Source organism: Electrophorus electricus, chromosome 10 (assembly GCF_013358815.1).
Source record: "Electrophorus electricus isolate fEleEle1 chromosome 10, fEleEle1.pri, whole genome shotgun sequence".
Lineage (NCBI taxonomy): Eukaryota > Metazoa > Chordata > Actinopteri > Gymnotiformes > Gymnotidae > Electrophorus > Electrophorus electricus.
The window spans coordinates 10,831,565-10,852,558 of record NC_049544.1 but is presented as its reverse complement, the minus strand read 5'-3'; the positions used below and the strand labels follow the sequence as shown (position 1 = coordinate 10,852,558).

At 40.4% G+C, this 20,994-nt stretch overlaps 1 protein-coding gene across 12 annotated transcripts in view; it reads right to left on the bottom strand.

Moving 5' to 3' along the window:
• Positions 1 to 9,612, bottom strand: part of ptprub (protein tyrosine phosphatase receptor type Ub) — a 137,367-nt gene extending 127,755 nt beyond the window's left edge. For 6 of the 12 annotated variants that reach the window (XM_035530544.1, XM_035530550.1, XM_035530551.1 and 3 more), the window contains exon 1: positions 9,342 to 9,611. In XM_035530544.1, the coding sequence (XP_035386437.1) occupies positions 9,342 to 9,411 (70 nt within the window). In that variant the 5' untranslated portion in view covers positions 9,412 to 9,611. Of the gene's footprint in view, positions 1 to 9,341 lie in introns of all 12 variants that reach the window. The other 6 variants (XM_035530547.1, XM_035530546.1, XM_035530552.1 and 3 more) reach the window with 2 other exon arrangements.
• Positions 9,613 to 20,994: the final 11,382 nt, after the last annotated feature.

Here is a 20,994-nt window from a genome sequence, read left to right as displayed (position 1 = left end):
GTAGACTTTGTACAAAGAGGCCACCCCACCCACCCGAACACATCCAGTCCCATTTGGTTACTGGCTTGCTTTTATTTCTTTCACCTGTTTCTAATTGTTTCAATTGAATAAGAATTTTCCTTCACCTTATCTCAAGGCCAAAAAGCACAATCATGAGTTTCATTCATCCACCCAGGCTGTTTTGTGTATAGTACAAATACAGAGGCAAGGCGGGCTACAACAGTGATGAGTAAAACCCAACAACCTTGGCCCTTAAGGGAGCAACACTCGGCTGCCATTGATCTAGTGCTGGAAGACAGGAGTTACATGCAAAAGAGCAACAGAGGCTGTGCAATGCTTTCTAAGGCTGATGGCTAGATACAACCGGAAAAACACAAGGATTCACTCATATAGTCAGTCTTCATTCCTGGCTAGTGTCAGGACTGGGTGCTGAGAGAAAGACAGCAAGAGAGAGAGAGAGAGAAGGGGAGAGAGAGGTTCTCACAGAATCTCAGGAGCATACAGTGAAACTCCACTGGGTGTGAGAGGAGGTAGATGCCTTCTCCCGCAAGAAGGCGCAAACCCATGCTTGTTTACTCCAACACACACATTAATGGACAGACACCGGGGACTGCTTGCTGACTGCAGCAGCGTGGTGAAGCATGAAGGCCAGTGGGGGAGGGGAGGGCAGGAAAGAGAGAGAAACAATAAAAGGAATCAAGAAAAAGCTCCAAAAAAGCTGAGGAGGATGTGCACCTGAAGTGCTATAAGGGTGACCTGGGACAGGACGTTGGGACTCCAGGGTGAGGGAGTCGGGCTCTAGAGGAAGCAATAAGCTCCTTCTGGCAGGCGGCATTGGCTGGATCGATAGCCTGCTGCTCTCTGTGGCACAGCTAACACCTGGGTCTGCGCAATTCACTGTCACCTGGGTGCTTCACTCGTTCAGCCATTGGATTTATATATAACTCAGCCTTGCACTTCAAATCCTATGCATCAGGTTTGGATTTGCTGGTCGTCTTCTTTGGCACACCAAGCGAGTGTTGGCAGACTTTCCATCGACGTCACTTGGAAGGCATGCAGTAAAGATCACTTACTGAAGCATACACAGAACTACACGTAGGAGTGAGGCACATTAAGAGTCAGAGAGAATGAGAAGGAACATTGCATTTCAAACATTTTTCAAAATATCATCAACATTTTCTTAGCATAAGTGTTGTTGAAGTGCAGGGTCTGAACATGGTAAAGAGGACTCTACAGAGTTCTCGCAGGTCATGCTCACAAAGTAAACCCTACTTGGCAAAACTGAGCTGAAGCTCAGCTTAATACTCTGCAATTATTATGGAAAACTAAGGGTCCCTTCATATGAGATACATAAAACTGCTAAGTTTCAGAATTTGGTTCACATGCTTCTAATGAACATCAATATTAAGCAAATCCCTTGTCATGCCTGCTACAGACTTAGCTTAACTCATTTCGGCTACAGCCTTGCTCAAACACAGCACCTTTTCCCTGATTGTTTTTCTTTTTTTCTGGCATTGCGCAAGAAACAGGGAAGTAGCTTTGCAGGAAAATAAACAGTGTGAGATTAGCTATCTTTCTTCATGCAAACTACGTTTCAGAGAGTGATGTCAGCATGAGTGAATATCATACACAATATTTAAAAAAAAATAAGAGAGAAACAAAGAGAGATATGGTAGGTCATAATGGCAGAATGTGGAGGGAACAGAAAAAGAGAGAGAGGTGAGAGAGACAAAAAAGTGGGAAGGATAAAATGACAGAAAGCAAAAAAGCAAGAAAGCTCAAGCACAAACACTTCCTACTTATGTGACAGGCTGACAAGAACAAAACCGGGCCGAGACAGAAAACAAGTGGCTGAAGAAGTCGTTCATTTAAAGCTTGATGTGTGAATTCTCATAGCTCATGGCACTCTTGAAACAGGTGGTTATAATTCACTTAACAAGGTATTAGGTGGAGAGCAGCATGCTACGGTTCTCCCGCTTACTCGTAATGACTTAATGAAAACAATGTGATAATAGGTAGAATGATGCCCAGTCACCATGAGGGCACTGGCTTTATGACACCCATGGGAGCAGCTAGCTTAGCCTGCGATCCCACCTGTCCCTGTGAAGGAATTCAACACCAGGCCTTGTTGTGCAGAAAAAAAAGGCATGGAGGAGTCATTTTGGCACATGAAGTGGTTTTATATTTCATGGTATCAACTGAGTCCTGACAGCACCGAGGCTCACGACCACAGAAATCCTGCCTGAATTACTGGATATTTGCCGGCTGACCCCCACCCCTGTAAAATGGGATGTATTTAATATTTTATTTTATTTTCCACCAGCCAATTTTAGATTTAACCATAAGCGAACCTAATTTATACTGAACTTTAACAGACCAGTAAAGCCTCCACTGAACTAATAATAACACTCCAGCATGCAGAACATATCACAAGGTTCAGATGACCAGTAGAACTTGAAAAGTCAAAAAAAAAAAAGCCGTATGAGAGCGGCCTCTCTGAGGACAGCCAGAAGAGCGGCGCTAGGAGCAGTAGCATTGCAGGACCCACGAGCCGTTTGTGTGCAGAGGTAGCAGAGGCCGTCACTCCTGGAGGGGAGGGAGACACAGATGGAGGAAGGCCTGTGTGCCACAAGCAAGAACCAGCAGCTAACGCACGCCTCCAGTCCACCGAGCAGGCAGCCGGAGGCAGGCAGGCAGATCTGCAAGACCACTGATACCCCAGAGCAGCGTGTACACAGCATGCCGCCCCACACTTAGCCCCTGGTGTCAAAGAGACATGCGAACAAAGAAGCCCAATCAGTGGATTCAGCAGAGCAGGCCGAGGATCCAACAGCATGTGGGCATCTGAGCCGGAGAGAGGCAGGAGTGAGTGGTCTATAGACAGCGTCATAGTGAGCTGGAGAGAGGCAGGAGTGGGTGGTCTATAGACAGCGTTATAGTGAGCTCCAACTAGCATGGCAGAATGCAGCTCTGATCCAAGGAAATGTTTCTGCATTTCTGCATTTTCAAGGGCCAAAAGCACCGTCATTAGTAACTGGTAGTTACCACGTTGAACCGTACAAGCTTGTTTCTCCCAGAAAAATAAACTCCCATTAATGTTAGTGTTGCAGATATTTGTCCTGACCTTTATTTGTTTGTTTGTTTGTTTGTTTATTTATTTCAGAAAATATGCATTGCAAGAAATAGCAGTACTTAGCTAAATGCAACAATAAATATTCTAAAATAAGTTATACAAATGTGACAATAAATATAATAAAAGACAGCACTGTACATTATTTTATAATGCCATACTGCACAAACATATAATCAGATTAATCAGACGACCTCTCCAGGGGCCCCTATAGTTCCGCATTTCAATAACAGGCAATGCTCTGGGCAGACACAACTTGGATGAAATCGTATCGGAATGAACTTGCCAGGGTTCAGGGATCAATACTGTATGAATCTCTCCTGCACTGGGCCAGTGAGAGGAAGGCCATCAGGCCACGGATGTATGGGGGGAAAGGAGAAGCCTGAAGTAAATCCTCCCGCCTGTCAGAGGCAGATTGGGCCGCTGAGCCCACTGCTCCCTGTGGCCTCCTGGGACTATCAATACACCAAGCATGACACATTCATGGCCAGAGAATGCACTTTTATGAATCCTGTACTTATCTATACCAGCCCAAAGACAGAAAAAGGGACATATAGTCTCACTCTCTCATGCACCCACACAAATACACACAAACACAATGCTAAACAGATAGACCATAAAGACCTTTTCCATTTTGCTTTGCCATAAAACATGATCCAAAAGGTCAGAGAGAAGCAGGTTGGCAAATTCATTCAGTCATAAATTGAATTTTATGTGCATGCACATAACTGTTTTGTAAAGCCCTGTGAGAGAAAGGCACACACTGAAGAAAAACAGCACCACACATAAAAAAAATATTTTACAATAAATCTCTTTTCTCTTTTACCACATCGAGTTTTGCGGCTGCAGGTTTTTATACCCAAAATGAATCTGGGGAATCTGCTAAATTTATTCACTACAGGAGTTCATAAAAAATTGCACAAAGCAACTGCATTTGATTACCAAAAAGCATGATAATCCTCTGAAAACAGCAGCACTGTAAAGTGAGGTCCATTAGTTTTGGATGAGGGCAGTGATACCAGGATGAGGGTCAGCGCAAGGGAGACAACTCTGCTACTGCAAGCAACATTATGAAGAATGTGGTGCTTGCACCTTCATCTTCACCAGTACATCAGAGACTTATTTCGTTAAAAAGAATTATCTTAACTGTGCATCACTTTCGCTTCAGAAACAACAGTGCATATTCATGCTAATTCATACAAATCAACATGCCAGCAAACCAGATCAACTCACTGGTTACTGGGGCACTTGACTCAACCAAGACCAAGGGCACTGCATGAGAGAGGTGGAAAGCTGTTTGTGAAGTCTCAACACATACAAATAAATGAGGCAATGAAGTGGGAGATCTTCACTGTTTCAGTTCACAGTTCTGTAGTGGAGGGTTCCAAAAAGGGAACCTATTTATGGATAATTTTACATTTTTCACATGTTTGCATGAAGGGAGAACAAAGGCAATACTGAAGCTTTCTGAATCCAATATTTCAAGCTAATTTAACTCATTTGAGGCAAAAACAGATTTCCACATTTTGAGCACAATGGCTCTGGAGAGCCACCCTGCTTAGTGACCCATCTGTGGTCCTCATTTGCAAAGATCATGACACAACAAAATGCGGTGCATGCAATTATCTTCTAAGACTCTGTGGCTTTACTTACAACAGCTATTTTCAGGATCTCCGATGGATTTCTGACTATCACACTCGGTTTTGTAATGTCCTCTGGCCATAGTCATGGAGAGCAAGTTGTGCCTTACAGAGATGCAGCACAGAACCTGTGTCTACCTATACTCCCCATTGTCTACCTTTGCCCCCCATTGTCTACCTATGCCCCCCCAGTATCTATCTATGCCCCCTACCTATCCCCCCCCCCCCCCCCCCACCACCAGTGTCCACCTATGCCTCCTCAGTATCTGCCTATACCCCCCACCCTAATGTCTGCCTATGCCCCGCATATCCTGTATGGGCCAAGATTGGGACCCACAGTGCACAGAAACACTAGAACTAGAACTCATGTACACTAGAACTCATGTAAACTGAAAATTCTGAAGACTGCAGCAGTGCCTCATAGGGAAAACAGCTGCTGTACAAATTTTCTGAATGCACAAAACTCTCCTTTTATTCAAGCAGACAGTAAAGAAACAGAAGGGGAATGAAGCCCTTTGAAGAAACCCAGGTCTTCAGCTACCAGCTGAACTGTGATAAGCTGGCATAAAAATCATACAGCATGCCACCTGGCTGAATTACTACAAAGCACACATGGGTAAGCTTGATTTAAAATGACTCTTTGAGGAGTAGCACTGTCGGAAACTGGTACTGCTCCACACACTCCGCACATTAACATTGATCTGAGCTGATGTGCTGCTGGTCTACTTCAACTAGCAATTCCTCTGAAACAGATTTCCATCAGGGCCTCCAAAAACAACTTGCTTTTCAAAACCTTCAATAAATCTCAGAGGAATCAACCAGTCCTTCCAAAGACAATAAAGGAAACCCAGAGCCCAGTTGCTCTCTTCGTTTTCACCCGTTTCCCATCATAGGTGACTCAGCACTGAACTGCTGTTTCAAGAGAAGAGGTGAAGAAAAGGGCCCTGCGGCAGTTCACACCCAACCACCCCCACCTCTCACCACCACCACCACCACCCCCACCCAACCCAGAACAGTCAGCAGAGAAGTCAAAAGAAAACAATGTCGACAAGAGATGGACTACTTCAGATGTTCTAGAAGAGGCTCCCTCGGCTGCTGCCCTGAAATTCTGCCTGCCTCTTCCTCGTTCATTACTCTGGCAGCGGCAGCCATGGCTGAATGCTAGGAGAAAAACAGGGCCGAGGTCATCTCAGATCAAGTTGCTAAGGGGAATCCAGAGGCAGCAATAACAAACATTTCCTGAAATTAAAGAGGGGACCCAATTCCAGTCATGCCCATCCTCATTGCTCTTTCTCAAAGGTGCCCTGCAATTAGTAAAAGTCAAAGGAGCCGACTGTGATGTCTGGCGGATGGACGGTTCAGTTTCTTGTGCGGCATCTTCGCAGTTTTAACATCTAAGGCCTCCCGCACCTTGGTGCTGTACACCTGGGCGTCAGTCTGTCTGAGCAAAGGTTCATATAAGCAGACTGAGCGTCATGTCTTCAGGAGGGGGAATGCCCACCTGCTAGGCTTTTGGTCCCGTGGCCCAATCCCCCACAGACTTCCCTGCAGACACACAGCTGCATGGAGCCATCTCGAAAACAAAGGCACTTGACAACAAGAGCTGGTACCGGGAAGAACAGATGGCATGCAAGTATGCATGCTGTTCCCAATGGAGAATACAACTACCAAGTTTTTAAAAAAGTATGTAAACAGTTTTCCTTCATGCCCATGACTCATACAACTCATACTCTGTCAAGAGTTTTCAATATATATTATCTTGTAAAATACAAAACAGCTCCTAGTAAGCACAATATATATCATAGTTTGAAAAATGCAATTAATAAACACTAAAAAAAACAACTTTCCTCTTGAGTTAATGAGTGCTTTTATGTTATGTTAACTGTTTTAGGGTTTGGCACACAAGGCTAAAAACCATAATGGCACAATCCTGCAGTACATACTGTTCACCATACAAAATATTTCTCACATTAAAAAAAATCAGCCTTCGTCATAAAAAAGCCTCTTTAAAATATGTCAAATTGTAATAGAAATAGACAGGTGAGAGCCATCAAGAGCTAATTGTAACAGATTGTCCCAGACACAGGGAGTTGTCTCCATAAACCAGCAATGTCACAAAGGCAGATAAAAAAGCCTGATACGTTTCAAATCTCAAGCGATCTCACACAGCCTGTGCAGTTGCTCACCATTCCATTTGAGTTCTTTTAATTATCTTCATGGGTTTTAATTATTTTCATAATTCAAACTATTCATCTTAATAATGTGCTTCATTCTCCTCATTATGGCTGACGCAGACCTGGGATGAGTTCTGCACCACTACATGAACTGGACTATTACAGAGTCTATAACTATGGCAAGGAGAACAAAATAAAATGTCCTTCAGAGGAGAAATAAATGAGAGGTCCCTCTCCTCACCACTCTGCAATTCAAAATTTCAAGTTTAAACTTTTGGCAATAGAATTTTCTCAGCATACCAGCTACAAAGGAGTCTTAGCCTACTTTAGGTTTTAGAAGTCAACTTGTCCTGCACCACTAATAATCTGCAATGCAATTAGACATTTCTTTCTCTTTTTCAACTATACAACCTTCTTATTCATCATTCTCTGAGGGGAACTGAAGTAATAACCTAATAATAAAATAAAATTTAGATTTAATTATGAGACTTAATTCTTAATCTGTTTTAATTAATCTGCAGGAGACTTTTGGAGTGTGTTGATGAGGGTACATAGAAAACAATTATACCAATAGAATTAATCTCATTTTAGATAAGAGGAGCTTACATCAACCAGACAAAGAAAAAATCCCAAAAGGGGGAAAAAAAAACACTATTCAGACATACTACCCCCACAAACTCAAGTATACTACTTCCCCAAACTCAGGTATACTATTCCTCCCACACTGAGGTATACTACTCCCCCCAACTCAGGCTGTACAAAAATGTCAGATATCTTAATAAGATAGGACATGAGATTACATTGGAAAATGTCCCACACAGAACCAGGCAAAACACAAACACACCCCTGGTACTTGACAGCTTGCTAAATGGACACCATTTTGTTAACTGAAAATCGATAACTTTCTCAAATGGATCATGACTGTTTGTCAAGTTGTTCAGGCAAGCCAAACTATAAGGCTATGTTGACAACAGATTGGCTTTGAGGGAGCAAAGTGATATCAGCAATGTAGCATTGCTTCCTAGTGAAACAACTCCTAAATTCTGTGTAAGAATATATGAAGGACTAACTGTATGAGTAACTGTGAAAATTAATTAATTTTCTCTAGATGGTCATTAAATTGGGCATTAAATAAACAGATTTACAAAAAAGGGAATCTATAGTTCTTATTTTTCTTAGAGTTCCTATGTTGAGGTGTCTGTATGCAATGGCAATATGAAAATATTCTGGTTTTGCTCACACTTTAACAAGGTTGATCTTTTAGCCCACACTGATTCCTTTATACTTTAGTATTCCACACCATTTGCCACTAATACATATTAAACTCTCAGAGGTGGGCTATACACTCAGAAATGAAAAGACTGACCTAGAAGGCTGTGACAACGCAGCTCATGGCAAGATCTTTTCTGCACATTGTGTAATGTTTATTACAATCACGTTGTTTCATGGTTTTTCAGGGGTTTTTTTTGGCAAGTTTTGTGTGTTACTCGACCTTAAAATGCAGTGGACAACAAGGTAAACACCAGTTCAATCACAATGATGCGTTCATAGAATAACAAAGCCAGGGGTGGATGCATCATTGAGGTGTTCGTGCTGATGGACGAGGAGGAGAGCTTTGCCCTGTATTCTCGAACGGTATAGGCGTAATGTCCTGTGCGGAGCATATCAAACTGAACTCGCAAGAAGCACGGAGAAAACAAAAATACTGAAAGTCTGCAATTTCATGGAAAAACATGTAACTTCACACTGGCGTGAAATAACGTAACCTAAAGACAAATAGATTGGCGTAATAGATTTTAACCTATTAAAATATTAAATATAAATAGCAGCAAGACCGTCGGTATGATCTGGCTAAGAAACAAGCCTAAAACACTGCTTTTATAATTTTATTCAGTGGAAAGAAATAAAACAAATCAGCCCAGACAACGGTATTAAAAAACCTCATTAATATCGTTATTAAAACTGCGCGGGTGAATTAAAGAGGGGAAAGTCTATAACAGTTTAGCCTACCTTCAGAAAACTTTTTTTAAAATAATAATAATTATTTTTTTTAAATCTCGCCTGTTAAGATCAGGGTACGCGATCACACGAGTCGTTACTTCTACTGTCCAGGTGGATTTTCATGCATCACAAAACCAAATCCGGAACATTTTATACCCAGAAACACATACAAAAAAAAAAACGCACAACGCGACGATTTATTTTTATCCGTAAGATATCTTCTCCCTTTAACTTAAGTGTAACTAAACATCCACATTAAAAGTTCAGAACAAAATTTTAAAACAACTCAGACAATTCCGTCTTTAAATTATTTCTAGAGTATTCGTCTGGTATCTTCATGGCCCAAACATGAACAACTTTTAAAGTGCGAACAACACGGGAGAGACCGGACTTTACCTGTTGGTCCCTCAACGCTGTCGGCGTGAATCTGAACAGCAAGAATCAAAAGAATTGCGCAGGTATTCATTTTATGTTTTTAGTCCAGTTTGAAAGACAAGCGGAAATCATTTCAGTGACTCCACTAGTACAGATTTGGTAGGTTGTGGACTCCAGTCCATCGATTCTCGAATTCCAAACGAAGCGTAGTTGAGAGTCGCGCGAAGTGATACGAGGACTGCACGAACCGTTCAAACTGACGTCAGGATAAACACTTAAAATCCGGAATTTTTCCCAAGAATACTTTCTGGCGTTTAGACATGTGCGATTGACGCCTCCGTGTGGCGCATTGCAGAATTTATATGGGCAAATTCACTTCCCGGTGCTCAAATATAACATTTTGCACAAGTATAATAATAACTTGGCTCGTACTACTACATAGTTGTCTCCTCTCATTTACGAAAAGGCATCTGAAATCAGTCAGTGCAGTAAGAAGAAAATACACAGAGATACTTTGTTATATTAATAGAATAAAAAGAACACAAGATGGAGAAAAAAATGATTACGTAGTTTATGTAGTTATAAGCGTACATGTGAGTTACGAGCTCTGTGACCAGCATCTTCTGCAGTAAGGTGTTTCAAATTCTTATCCCCTTGAAAGGTCATCAGATACACTTGTACATAATGAGGTCCAGGTAGAAAAATGCCTTAATTAGGACACATTTAAACTGCCCTTAATTCAGACTTTTTAGAACAAGGAAATGGCAATACTCAATTTGTTTCCAGTGCATTCCACAATGCCTTGAATGGCAGAAGCAGAGGCCAGGGCCACTGGCATGCATGTACCAGCATTGCAGAATGCTGGAGTAAGTCCTGACTGTAGACAGGGTTTCAGCCACATAGAAGGACAGGTGACCATGCCAGAGAGCAACCAACACACCAGGTCCCTGGAGACCTTCTTCCTACCATTGGCCAGCCTGTCTGTGGGAATAGATTCAGGAGGTTCACTGGCTTTGCAACGGGCAGCAACCTGTTGTCTGTCTGAATTATTGTTATGATTCCAGCAGGAACAGGCAGAGGTAGAATGCAATTGCAGGAGGCAGTTTATTAAATGAGGAAACAAACATGAAGGGTAAAACAAACAGAGGCAAAATGGGTAACACTAAGGGTAAAATTACACACTACCAGAGTAAACAGAAAGTAATGACAACAAACCCAGTTGACAACAGTAAATGAGCATAATGCAGAACTGACAGAAGGACATAACTTACCACAATAACCAACAACCAGAAGACAAAACCACAGGGCTTAAATAAGCAAGACAATCATACACTAAACAGATACAGTGTACATTGTGTATATAAACATACTATACATATATTGTACATACATTGTTAATATATTTTGTATATATATAGATATATATTTCCCTATACACCCCTGTTTTTTTCTCCTCAGCGGAGAAAAGGAAACTAAGGCATGGAACCAGGGAGGGCAGGAAGACAGGGAAACCGTGATATCTGGGACGTGAGGAGGGTGGGCATTCATGACAATTATGTCTGTTATTTATGCTTATCATTTAGATTATTATTTAACAATGTTATTATACTGTTATATTAACTATTATTAACAATATTTTATATTATTATTATTATTATTATTATTATTATATTGATTTGTTGTTATTTGAGCTGTAGGAACTGCTGTGAGGACAAATTTCAAAATTACAGATCATTTGCACAGATTTTGTAAGAGCATGAATGCATTTGGCTTTAGGCTACTGATGTATATCCAATTTAACCTATTTTTTTATTACTCTGTGATAATTACGCTGTGTAGCTCTGGACTAGTTTATATGCATATCATCCACAACCAGCAGCAAACGTTTTAAAGGTTAACTATACACTCACCAGACACTCAATCAGAAAAACCTTTAGCACCTATAGCCAAAATTGTTTGTGCACAATTGTTGTTATCCTTTCCTTCAACCAGTGGTCAGTTTCTAACCATAGGAAAACTTGTCTTGAGAGATTTGGATGGTGGACCACTTTCAACTCAGCATTGACATTGATATTTAACCTATTCCATTACCATGCCATTGTTAATGTTGTGTTGAGAATGGTCCTCCAGCCAAGTAATATCCTCTCCATGGTCTTTTGTCCAGCAAATTGCACAGTGCGCCTTGGCAAAATGCACCTGATATATGCACCTATGTCATAAGAACTTAATAAAATGGTTAGTATGTGTAGGTGCCAGGTAGGTTATACTAATTAAGTGGGTGGTGGGAGTGCATCTACACTACTTAAAAACATGAAGCTTATAAAGTGAAGAATCCTGTTTACAAAACTGGCTTTTCAAGCATAGCGCTGCACACAAACACACACATTCATTTACAATAGTAGACACACTCACCTGGCATGACATGGCATTATTCACAGCTTCTTTTTTTTTTGTGAGATGGTGCAACATTTTCTGAGTAGACCTTTTGTCCAGAAAGCCTTAAGCCCCTTAAACAATAGACTTTATCCAGCCAGCTCTGCAGCCAATAACTGCTGTGCCATGTTATCTACGCAGGCCCGCAGGTTGCCTGGATTCTGACTAATCTTTTTAGAACTTTGCAAAAGAGAGGCCATCTATTGATTCATGAATAGCAGCAACAGTTGCAAACTGTAGCTCACCTGCCTATTGTTCTGCCATACCCTACAGTCAGGAGGGATAGTACAGTGATGCCCTACAGTCAGGATGGATGGTGTAGCCATACCCTACAGTCAGGAGGGATGGAACAGTCATACCCTACAGTCAGGAAGTTGCAGCATCACAATAATCTTTTACATTCGTTATATGAATTTAATTTTACACATTGGCTCAAATTTGTAAACAACCCCTGCATTAAAAAACATTAATCTCCTGCATTGTCCTATTTTCACGGCTGTTTTGCCAATGGAGGAGGCTTAAGGTAAGCATTGTGATGGTCTGTTGTTCAGTAGAACTCTAATCCTAATAATGCTAAAAGATTAGTTCAGGCTAACAGCACACTCACCTGTCTACATCTGGATGATAGTTCTGACTAAAGGACTAAAGGAATCTAAACAGTCTGAATGTCATCTGGTGTGATATTCGGTGTGTTTAGGTCTGCTGCTTGTTGATTGCTGGGTTGTTGGCTCTGTGAGTAAGCTGGCACTAGAATGGTCTTCAGCATAGGTCAACTAAAGTTGCCTATGTGCAGGAAGTCAAATGATGGTGCCTTCATACTGTTCTGTCTTAATTAAGGCCAGAACACATTCAGAAGCTTGGCAAATAACTTGGCAAGAGTCAAATACCAAATATCAAATATTATGCATCTCTGTTCACACAGCTATCCAATCGGGAACCATCTACAGTATGTTTACAGTGCACATTTTATGCTTCAGCAACAGGGCCAGGGAGAAGCACACTTTTACTATGCTGACACTGCAGCAGTATCCAAACATATAATCTCACAGGGGACATAGAGCAGAGGTGTGCAACAGAAGATATCCCAGCAGCCAACATTCCTTCCAACAGTGAATTCAATCACCACTTTTGTGGAGCACTGTGCCGTGGTTCATCATTTGTTTAGGTTTCTCATGTGACTGCTGGAGTGGCTGGATTGGATTAAACTGAGAGAGACAAATGCACTCTCTTGCAGAAATACATTTGCGCTCTGTATGTGAGTCCATATTATAGATTAATTTATTTAGCCACACACGACAAATGAGTGATGGATTGCACTGCATTTCATTTGATTAAAAAAAAAACAGGGATTATGTTGAATTTGAGGTAGAGGGTTGTTCAATACAGTGAGTATGTGAGAAAAAAAAGTTCACAGTGTTGAACTGAAGTGTAGTACATTATTTTAGGGTTCTAAAATTAAATCCAGTTACTGTTGCCCCAAACCATTTTTTTTGTGTAGCTGTATGATAGGTCATGATCATTAGTTAACCACAGGAGTATTAAGAGAAATTATGACAAAGGCAAAGCAGATCACATTAGGTTACCCACAATCATACCCAAAATGAACGTCCTACTGAATGAACATGTGGCCAATTGCACGTGCACAGACAAAAGAATCACACTATCCCATCCTTTGCCATTAATTTGTCTTTGATGACACACCCCCAATGAATCAATTTCAAACCCATGGACTCTGTTCTAAAAAAATTAATTCATGTCTAGGTCCACATGCAAGTGTATTTTTGTCCCAGTTTACAAAATGAAGCACTATTTTACAAACAGTAGTACTGCAAAGAGTCCAGACAAACTTTCTTTATTTACAATCTGTAAAGAGGTTTTTTTTTGTTTATTTTTTTTTTAACTTGTGAGTGCATCTTTCTATGAACAGAGTATGTGCAGCCTATACAGAGTTTATGGTTCTCAGTTTTCCAATAATCAACAGAATAAAATAATCTCTTCCGTGGTTAAAGTACTTAACTCGTCATCGGAAGGTTCCAGTTCTTGCCCCCCCACTGCCAGATTGCCACTGTTAGACCCCTGAGCAAGGGCCTCAGATGCTCAAGTTGTATTCAGTCATAATTGTAAGTTGCTTTGGATAAAAGTGTCAGCTAAATGCCGTAAATAAAAATAAATCAATTAAAATCAACTGAACTCTAATTTGTTCAGTCTGGTTATACCTTCAAGTTACGTTAATTGTTTAGTATATATAAAATTTACAAGCACTAAGTGTAAAACTAAATTTAGATTTCAAGCAGTAGTAAACTAACTACTGCTTTTCAGTTTAAAACAATTTATGTCCACTATTAGAATCTATTATCAGAAAACTAAATCAAAGCTGGGTTTCCCAAAAGCATTTTAAAACAAAAGATCATTAAATAGTAGTGCAAGTATTATACATTACTGATTCTTTTGAAAAATGGGCACATAATGTTTAATGGAATAGTAAAAATGTTATAGTAACAGTGAAGAGTAAGGAGGCAGAGGTGATATTTATTAGGGGCAAATCTAAAGTTAGAGTTGTTAGGATAGTCCAGGGTCATAGAGCCAACAGAGATTCTGAGAATATATGACAAACCAGAAACACACAAAGGCAAACAGGGAAAGCAGGTTATGACAAAGGCTAAGAAACAGGAAGGCTACGATAAACATACACACTAGGAGGCACAGAGTACGAACTTACGGGTTTCCAAAACCATCAAAACATACATCCAAGACACAGGGAACAAGACAGTGTTTAAATACGTGAACTTAAGATTAGAAATGAGGAACAGGTGAAAGTAAATGACATGCGTGGAGAAAACGAAACTAAGGAATGGAACCTAAATGCACAAGACAGGGATATCATGGAACACGAAAGCTGGGAGGGATTAACCATGACAGTACACACCCTAGGAGCAGAGGTAGCAGGACACAGGTTGGGACAGGGAACATGAAGCCTTTGAGTCAGAAGGTGGGTCCGGGAGCAGGTCAAGTAGGTCTAGATGCATAGCCACGGTAACAGATCTGGAAACAGGATCGGCAGCGTAGAACAGGATCAGGCTGGGTGGCATCTCACGCCAGAAATAGCATGAAGATGGCTATGGGTATAGGTTGAGTGACCCTGGAAGAACAGATACAGAACCCACTCTGCTGTTCCCAGAGCACAAATGGGCTATGGGGAGCTCGCATTTGCGCTTGAGCATCCACCAAGTGCCTAGAAACAGGTTATCTGAGCCTTCACTCCAACTACTCACATCTTGTGTTGCAGGCCATTCTTCCCTACAGCCTTAGCAAAGAGGGGTAGACTCTTGGCAGTTACCTGGGATATAATTGTCGTCAAAACACATGGGATGCTGTTTTTTCTGGGAACAACGAGATGCCCGTGTACCCACAGCACCAGGAGATTCGCTGTCTCTAGTTTGGTGGCGCTGAGACGTAATGAACGAGGACTGCATAGGAACAGCTGGAGTTTTGTCCCAGTGGAACAACCACCTTTCATAGTCTCGCTCTCTCGCAGCATCCTTGTTGGACTGTTCATTCTGTTATGGTGAGTGGTAAGGAGGCAGACATAAGTGCGGAGAAGGGAGAGCTTTTTTTAGGGGCAAATCCAAATTCAGAGTCGTCAGAGCAGTCCATGGTCATTGAGCCAATACACAGAGTATAGGAATACATGATAAACAAAAAACAAACAAAGAACGGGCTATAACAGAGGCTAGAATAAAATCAAAGGCACAGAGTACAAATTTACAGAAACAGGCTTTCAAACACACTTTCAAACACATTCAATGAACAGCCAACAGCAAGGCCACAAAACAGAGTTTAAATACATGAACTTAATCAAGCCTAGAAACAAGGAACAGGTGTGGAAAACCAAACAAAGGGCAGAGAAAACAAAACTATGGAATGGAACCAAAACACAAGACTGGGAAACCATGGAACAGGGAAGCTAAGAGGGACTAACTGACAGTTATATTGAATATTGCCACGATCAGTCCCTCCCGGGTTCCGTGTCGTTAAAGCACTCCAGGGTCACAGAGCCAACATGGAGTGTACAGGGATACACGATAAATGAGACAAGCGCTAGGGTACACGAAAGCTAGGAGACACAAAGCAAAAGTACATGAAGACAAATGGAAAGCAAGCTATAACAAAGACTAGGGAACACAGAGGCTAAGATAAAACAAAGGCACGGTGTTAGGCTTCATTGTGTTTAAGTGTTTGGTTGTTCTGATCTTTTTGCAAGCCCGCAAATTTGTACTCAGTGCCTTTGTGTTATCTTAGCTTCCGTGGGTGAGAGAGGTCAAATTCTGAGTCAGATTGCATGATCCCTATTATGAGCACCATATCGGATCTGCAACTCACATCAGGGTGGGTGACTTTCACTGTCTGTTATTTAGGTAGATAAGGGCTACTTTGTGTTCTTCAAAGTCCTCATCTGACCATTGACTGTGGCTTGGACCTGCTGCTAATTCTTGCCATACTTTGTCCACTGAGGGTCCAGGTGCAAAATCTACCATGAATCTATCAGCTCAAACATGTGAGTCAAGATGTTCAGGACCATATTACATCTGGCAGGCGCGAGCCCACACAGGCATGCACAAAATTTGAACGTTACTTTAAAGTATGATAACACATCAAACATTTTCCTTACCTTCAGTTACACTGAAATACTTGAATTCCATCATAACTATAGTTCATCTTAACCACCTTGTGAGATCCTCCAGCACATGTGATGGTGCTCTGATTGAAACATATTTTAGCATCTGCTCCCACCCTTTGAGAAAGTCTAATCAGTGATGTGCTATATATGCTGTACATATGGACTGTGAGGGAACGTGTGACTTGTCACGTTTGTGTTGAGTGCCAAGTCCTGGCCTCCTGCATGGAAGCCTGCATGCTGCAGCATGTGTTGCTCTGCAGCCTGGTTGGCATCTTGGAGCCAACCGCGGGCACCACATCCCTCATCCCAGCTCTGCAATGCCTTGCCAAAAGCTCACCTGCAGCAGTAGCATACAACACACAAGCCTGCAATGCTGCAGGACATTTACGGCAGTATGTGTGCATGTATGTGTTTTGTCCCCCTTAAAGGATATGTGTTCAAAGTCCATTCTGACCTCTCCATTGTTTGCCCTAGCTGAGGTGGGAAGGAGATAAAACACTGACTGCTTCCTCGGGCTTGTCCTCAGCATCCATACATCGGCTATACCATACCATATCCTGGTTCACTGTTAAAGGTTTACTGATATATGTATGTGTATATATATATATATATATATATATATATATATATATATATTTATGTGTGTGTGTGTGTGTGTGTGTGTGTGTGTGTGTGTGTGTGTGTGTGAAAACTGCGTATGTTCCTTAAAGTATTTCTTTCATTATTATTCCAGCTTAGTGTAAAATTTGGTACTGGCAACATGCTCCTTAACTCTTCATTCATAGCCTCTCCATTCAAACATGCAACATGCAAAACAGTGCTTTACCAAATATATAACACATTCCTAATTCAAACGTACTGCAAAACTGTGTTAAAGGTTGCCAAAGCTCAGGCTGTTGTGTGCTGCTGATACAACACACAGGGTCTGTTGTGTGCTGCTGATACAAATAAAATTCACATTCTGTGTGCTGGGCAGATGTGTTAAGATGCAAAGTCGTGATCTGAATTATTCTATAAAGATATAACAGATATTTTAGCTACCAGTATAAAGATGGGTAAATACTATAGCACTTGCAAGATAGGACACCTAAAAAGAGTGAAAAATAAAAGTCAGGTGGAAAATATTGGTTTAATATTCTTTTTTTTATTTCAAGAGCAGGACACAGAAAGGAAGCAGAGAGATTAGCTTTATTCATTGCCATGGGAACTAGGGAGTTTACCCATAATACCATGACCTTAATTATTAGATAGCAATATATGTATCCATATAATTATAATGATCTTACTGAGGATTTTGTAAAGCTCAACACTGTTTCACGTCACATGAAACTTATAATGTAACTTGCATAAAATAGTTAAGAAGAGAAAGAAAGAGAAATAGAGAGACAGAGGGAGTATGTGAGCATCACTCCCCCAAGCTCATTGGTTCACTTCCAGTAGCTTTGCCAGCCAGGGAGACAAACTGCTTGGGACTAATAAATTGATCATTAAACTACAGAGCATAAGGAGAGAGACCACGGTGCTTCAGTGTCAAAGAAAAGAATGATACTGCATGAATTCTTAATGTGTTTGTTTTGTTACACCTAAGCTGATTAACATTAAATAGTATTTCTATATGGCCAATAAATGTAAACCATCAACATGTTACTGCTAACTGCCGCATTCTTAATCTTCCATTCTTGTTATAAGTCTGGAATGAATGATCACTAACTTATTTTACTCAATTTAAGTGCAGCCTTTGTATGTCACTCCATTCTCCTCTTGAGGTTTGTTATGTGGATGACACCCAGATTTATATCAAGATCAAATCTATTAAAAGTCAATCATTTAGAATCAAGACTATCAGAAATTAAATAAAGGATGAAATGTCTTTTTGTTAAATAGTGATACAAGCACATACAGAGACAGAGTCGCTCACAATAAGGCAAATGCAGCTTTATTAGAGAACAAGGGACTTTCACATTTGTAATCCAAAATACTAGCCAGGGTCAATATTCAGAAATCAGTCCACGATGCAAACAATACAGACAGGATCAGGCAAAGATCAAACAAACCAGATATGCAACTGCTCAGAAACGTACCAACCAAATAGACTAGACTTTGCCAAGATAAACTGAACACACAGGACTTATATACACAGAGACTAACAAGGACTAATACGATACAGGTGATTACAATCGGGTAGGCAAGCAACTAATATGGGGGCGGACCAAAAGAAGCCAAAGCCAGGAAGTAAACAAAACATAGTGGCGTTGCTGTGGGAACCGCAACGCCAGGTGAATGTGACAAGTGACATACTGAACTCATCCTTATTGACTCAAAATCAACCTTCAATAAACCTGTCTCTTTTACTCTCTTCATTGATGAAGTCTCTGTATCCTATTTTCCCCTGGTTCAAAAACTGGGTGTTTTCCTAGAGCACTCATCTTCTTACTCCTGGTCACATCACACCCATTCTCCTAAATCTCCACTGGCTTCCTGTAAAGTCCTACATATGGCTCAAAATCCTTCTGCTGATATACAGAGCTCTCAACAATCTCCCATTTTTATTATCTGTCTGATCCTCTTCTTCTTTGCAAACCCACTCGTATTCTCAGGTCTTCCTTAACCATGCTCCTCACCATTCTTCCATCCAACCTTCATAGCTTCAGCAATGTCTTCATGCATTTTCTACATTTGCAATCCAATCTTACTTTTTTTTTTTAATTCTTTAGCCTACAACCTTCCCTAACCCTAATATACCTCTTATTTCTCCACTATGCCCTTGCCATGTCCTTGTTAGTGTTCTAGTATGTATTATATTCTGTTTTGATATTCACAAAGTTTACTGCCTCCATTTTTTTTTAGATCATTTTGTCAGATGTTTATATGGTATAATGAAATACAATTATAAGCATTTCATAAGGTTTTGCTTTTTTTTTTTTTACTTTTTATTGACAAATACATCCAGTTTAAGCAAATACGTAATATTTACAGTGTTGACCCTTCTTTTTTAAGACTTCTGCAATTTGCCTTGGCATGCTGGATATCAGCTTCTGGGCAAAATCTTGACTAATGGCAATCCATTCTTGCCTAATCGGTGCTTGGAGTTGATCACAGTTTCTGTGTTTTTGTTTGTCCAACCTCTTTTTGAGGATTGACCACAGATTCTCAATGGGATTGAGATCTGGGGAATTTTCTGGCCATGGACCCAAAATTCCAATGTGTTGTTCACCGAGCAAATTGGTTAGCACTTTTGCCCTGTGACATGGTGCTCTGTCATGCTGGAAAAAGTATTGTTCATCACCAAATTGCTCCGAGATCATTGTGAGAAGTTACTCTTGGGGGATGTTTCGATACCTTAGTCTCAAAACTTTTTGCCATGACTACAATGTATTATTGTTGCTATAATTTATTTTTCAAATGATCAAATCCCTTAAGTTGTCGACAACCAAGTGATGGTATGGCTATGAGAAATCCACTACCATAAAAATCTAACAGAAAACAGAGGTCCTCAGTAGTTTTTTTTCATAGTATTTTCAATTCAGAAATTGACTGTGGAAACAGCAACATTCTGATAATATTAAGGAATACATTGCATAAAGGGTCACATCCCAAAGCAGGTTCCCAAAACAATTGGTTACCATCTGACCTCAGAGCAGTTTTTAACTTTAGATTTATTGAGACTTCTAATTGCCATGTATTTGACTGCACTTAGCTGCTAAACTAGAATTAATCTTGAGCCTTTAGGGTAGCTCAATAGTTAAGGTATTCAACTTGTAATCAGAAGTTACCAGTTCAAGCCCCACCACTGTCAAGTTGTCACTGTTGGGCCCCTGAGCAAGACCCTTAACCCTCGGTTGCTCAAAGTTGTGCCATGATTGCAAGTTGCTTTGGATAAAAGTGTAAGGTAAATGTAAATTAACCTAACCCCATACAACTATTTCCCACTTAAATCAATCATAGGCTAAATCGCATAAAATAAGAATATAATATTAAAACCAATGATAAATCCAAAAATGAATTAATAAAGTTAAATATTTTGATGCATTAATGTAAAATGATTAACCAAACAAAAAAGCAATCTATTCAAATAATTAAAAAACAAATAAAAGCAAACTTACTTGGAAAGGTAATAACTGTTTATGAATGAATGGAGTGATGTGAAACAAATATAATGTAACTAAATATAGATAGGCCTTCATAATTTTCATAGATATTCAAAAGTTGAAAGGGTTGAAAGGGGTCTTAAGAATTAAATGGACATCATTATAAAAACAAAGGAACAATGAAGTAGTGAAAAACATAAGGGGGATGAGAACGCACAAGGCCTATCAGCCTACATATAATCAGGAGTGTGGTTCATTACTTTATGTGAAGTAGGCAACATTTCTACATTATGGACCTCGTGGACATCTGATTGTCATCGAAATGAATTACTTTGAAATGTATTTGGAACACCCTCTGCAGTGGCGTAAGCTAGCTACGTTCACATTACCAACCCGAAGATTCTCAAATATTATTTTTGCTTAATGTGACATAAATCTGTTTTCTTTGTCAGGGCTGTGTGGAAAAATCCGATTT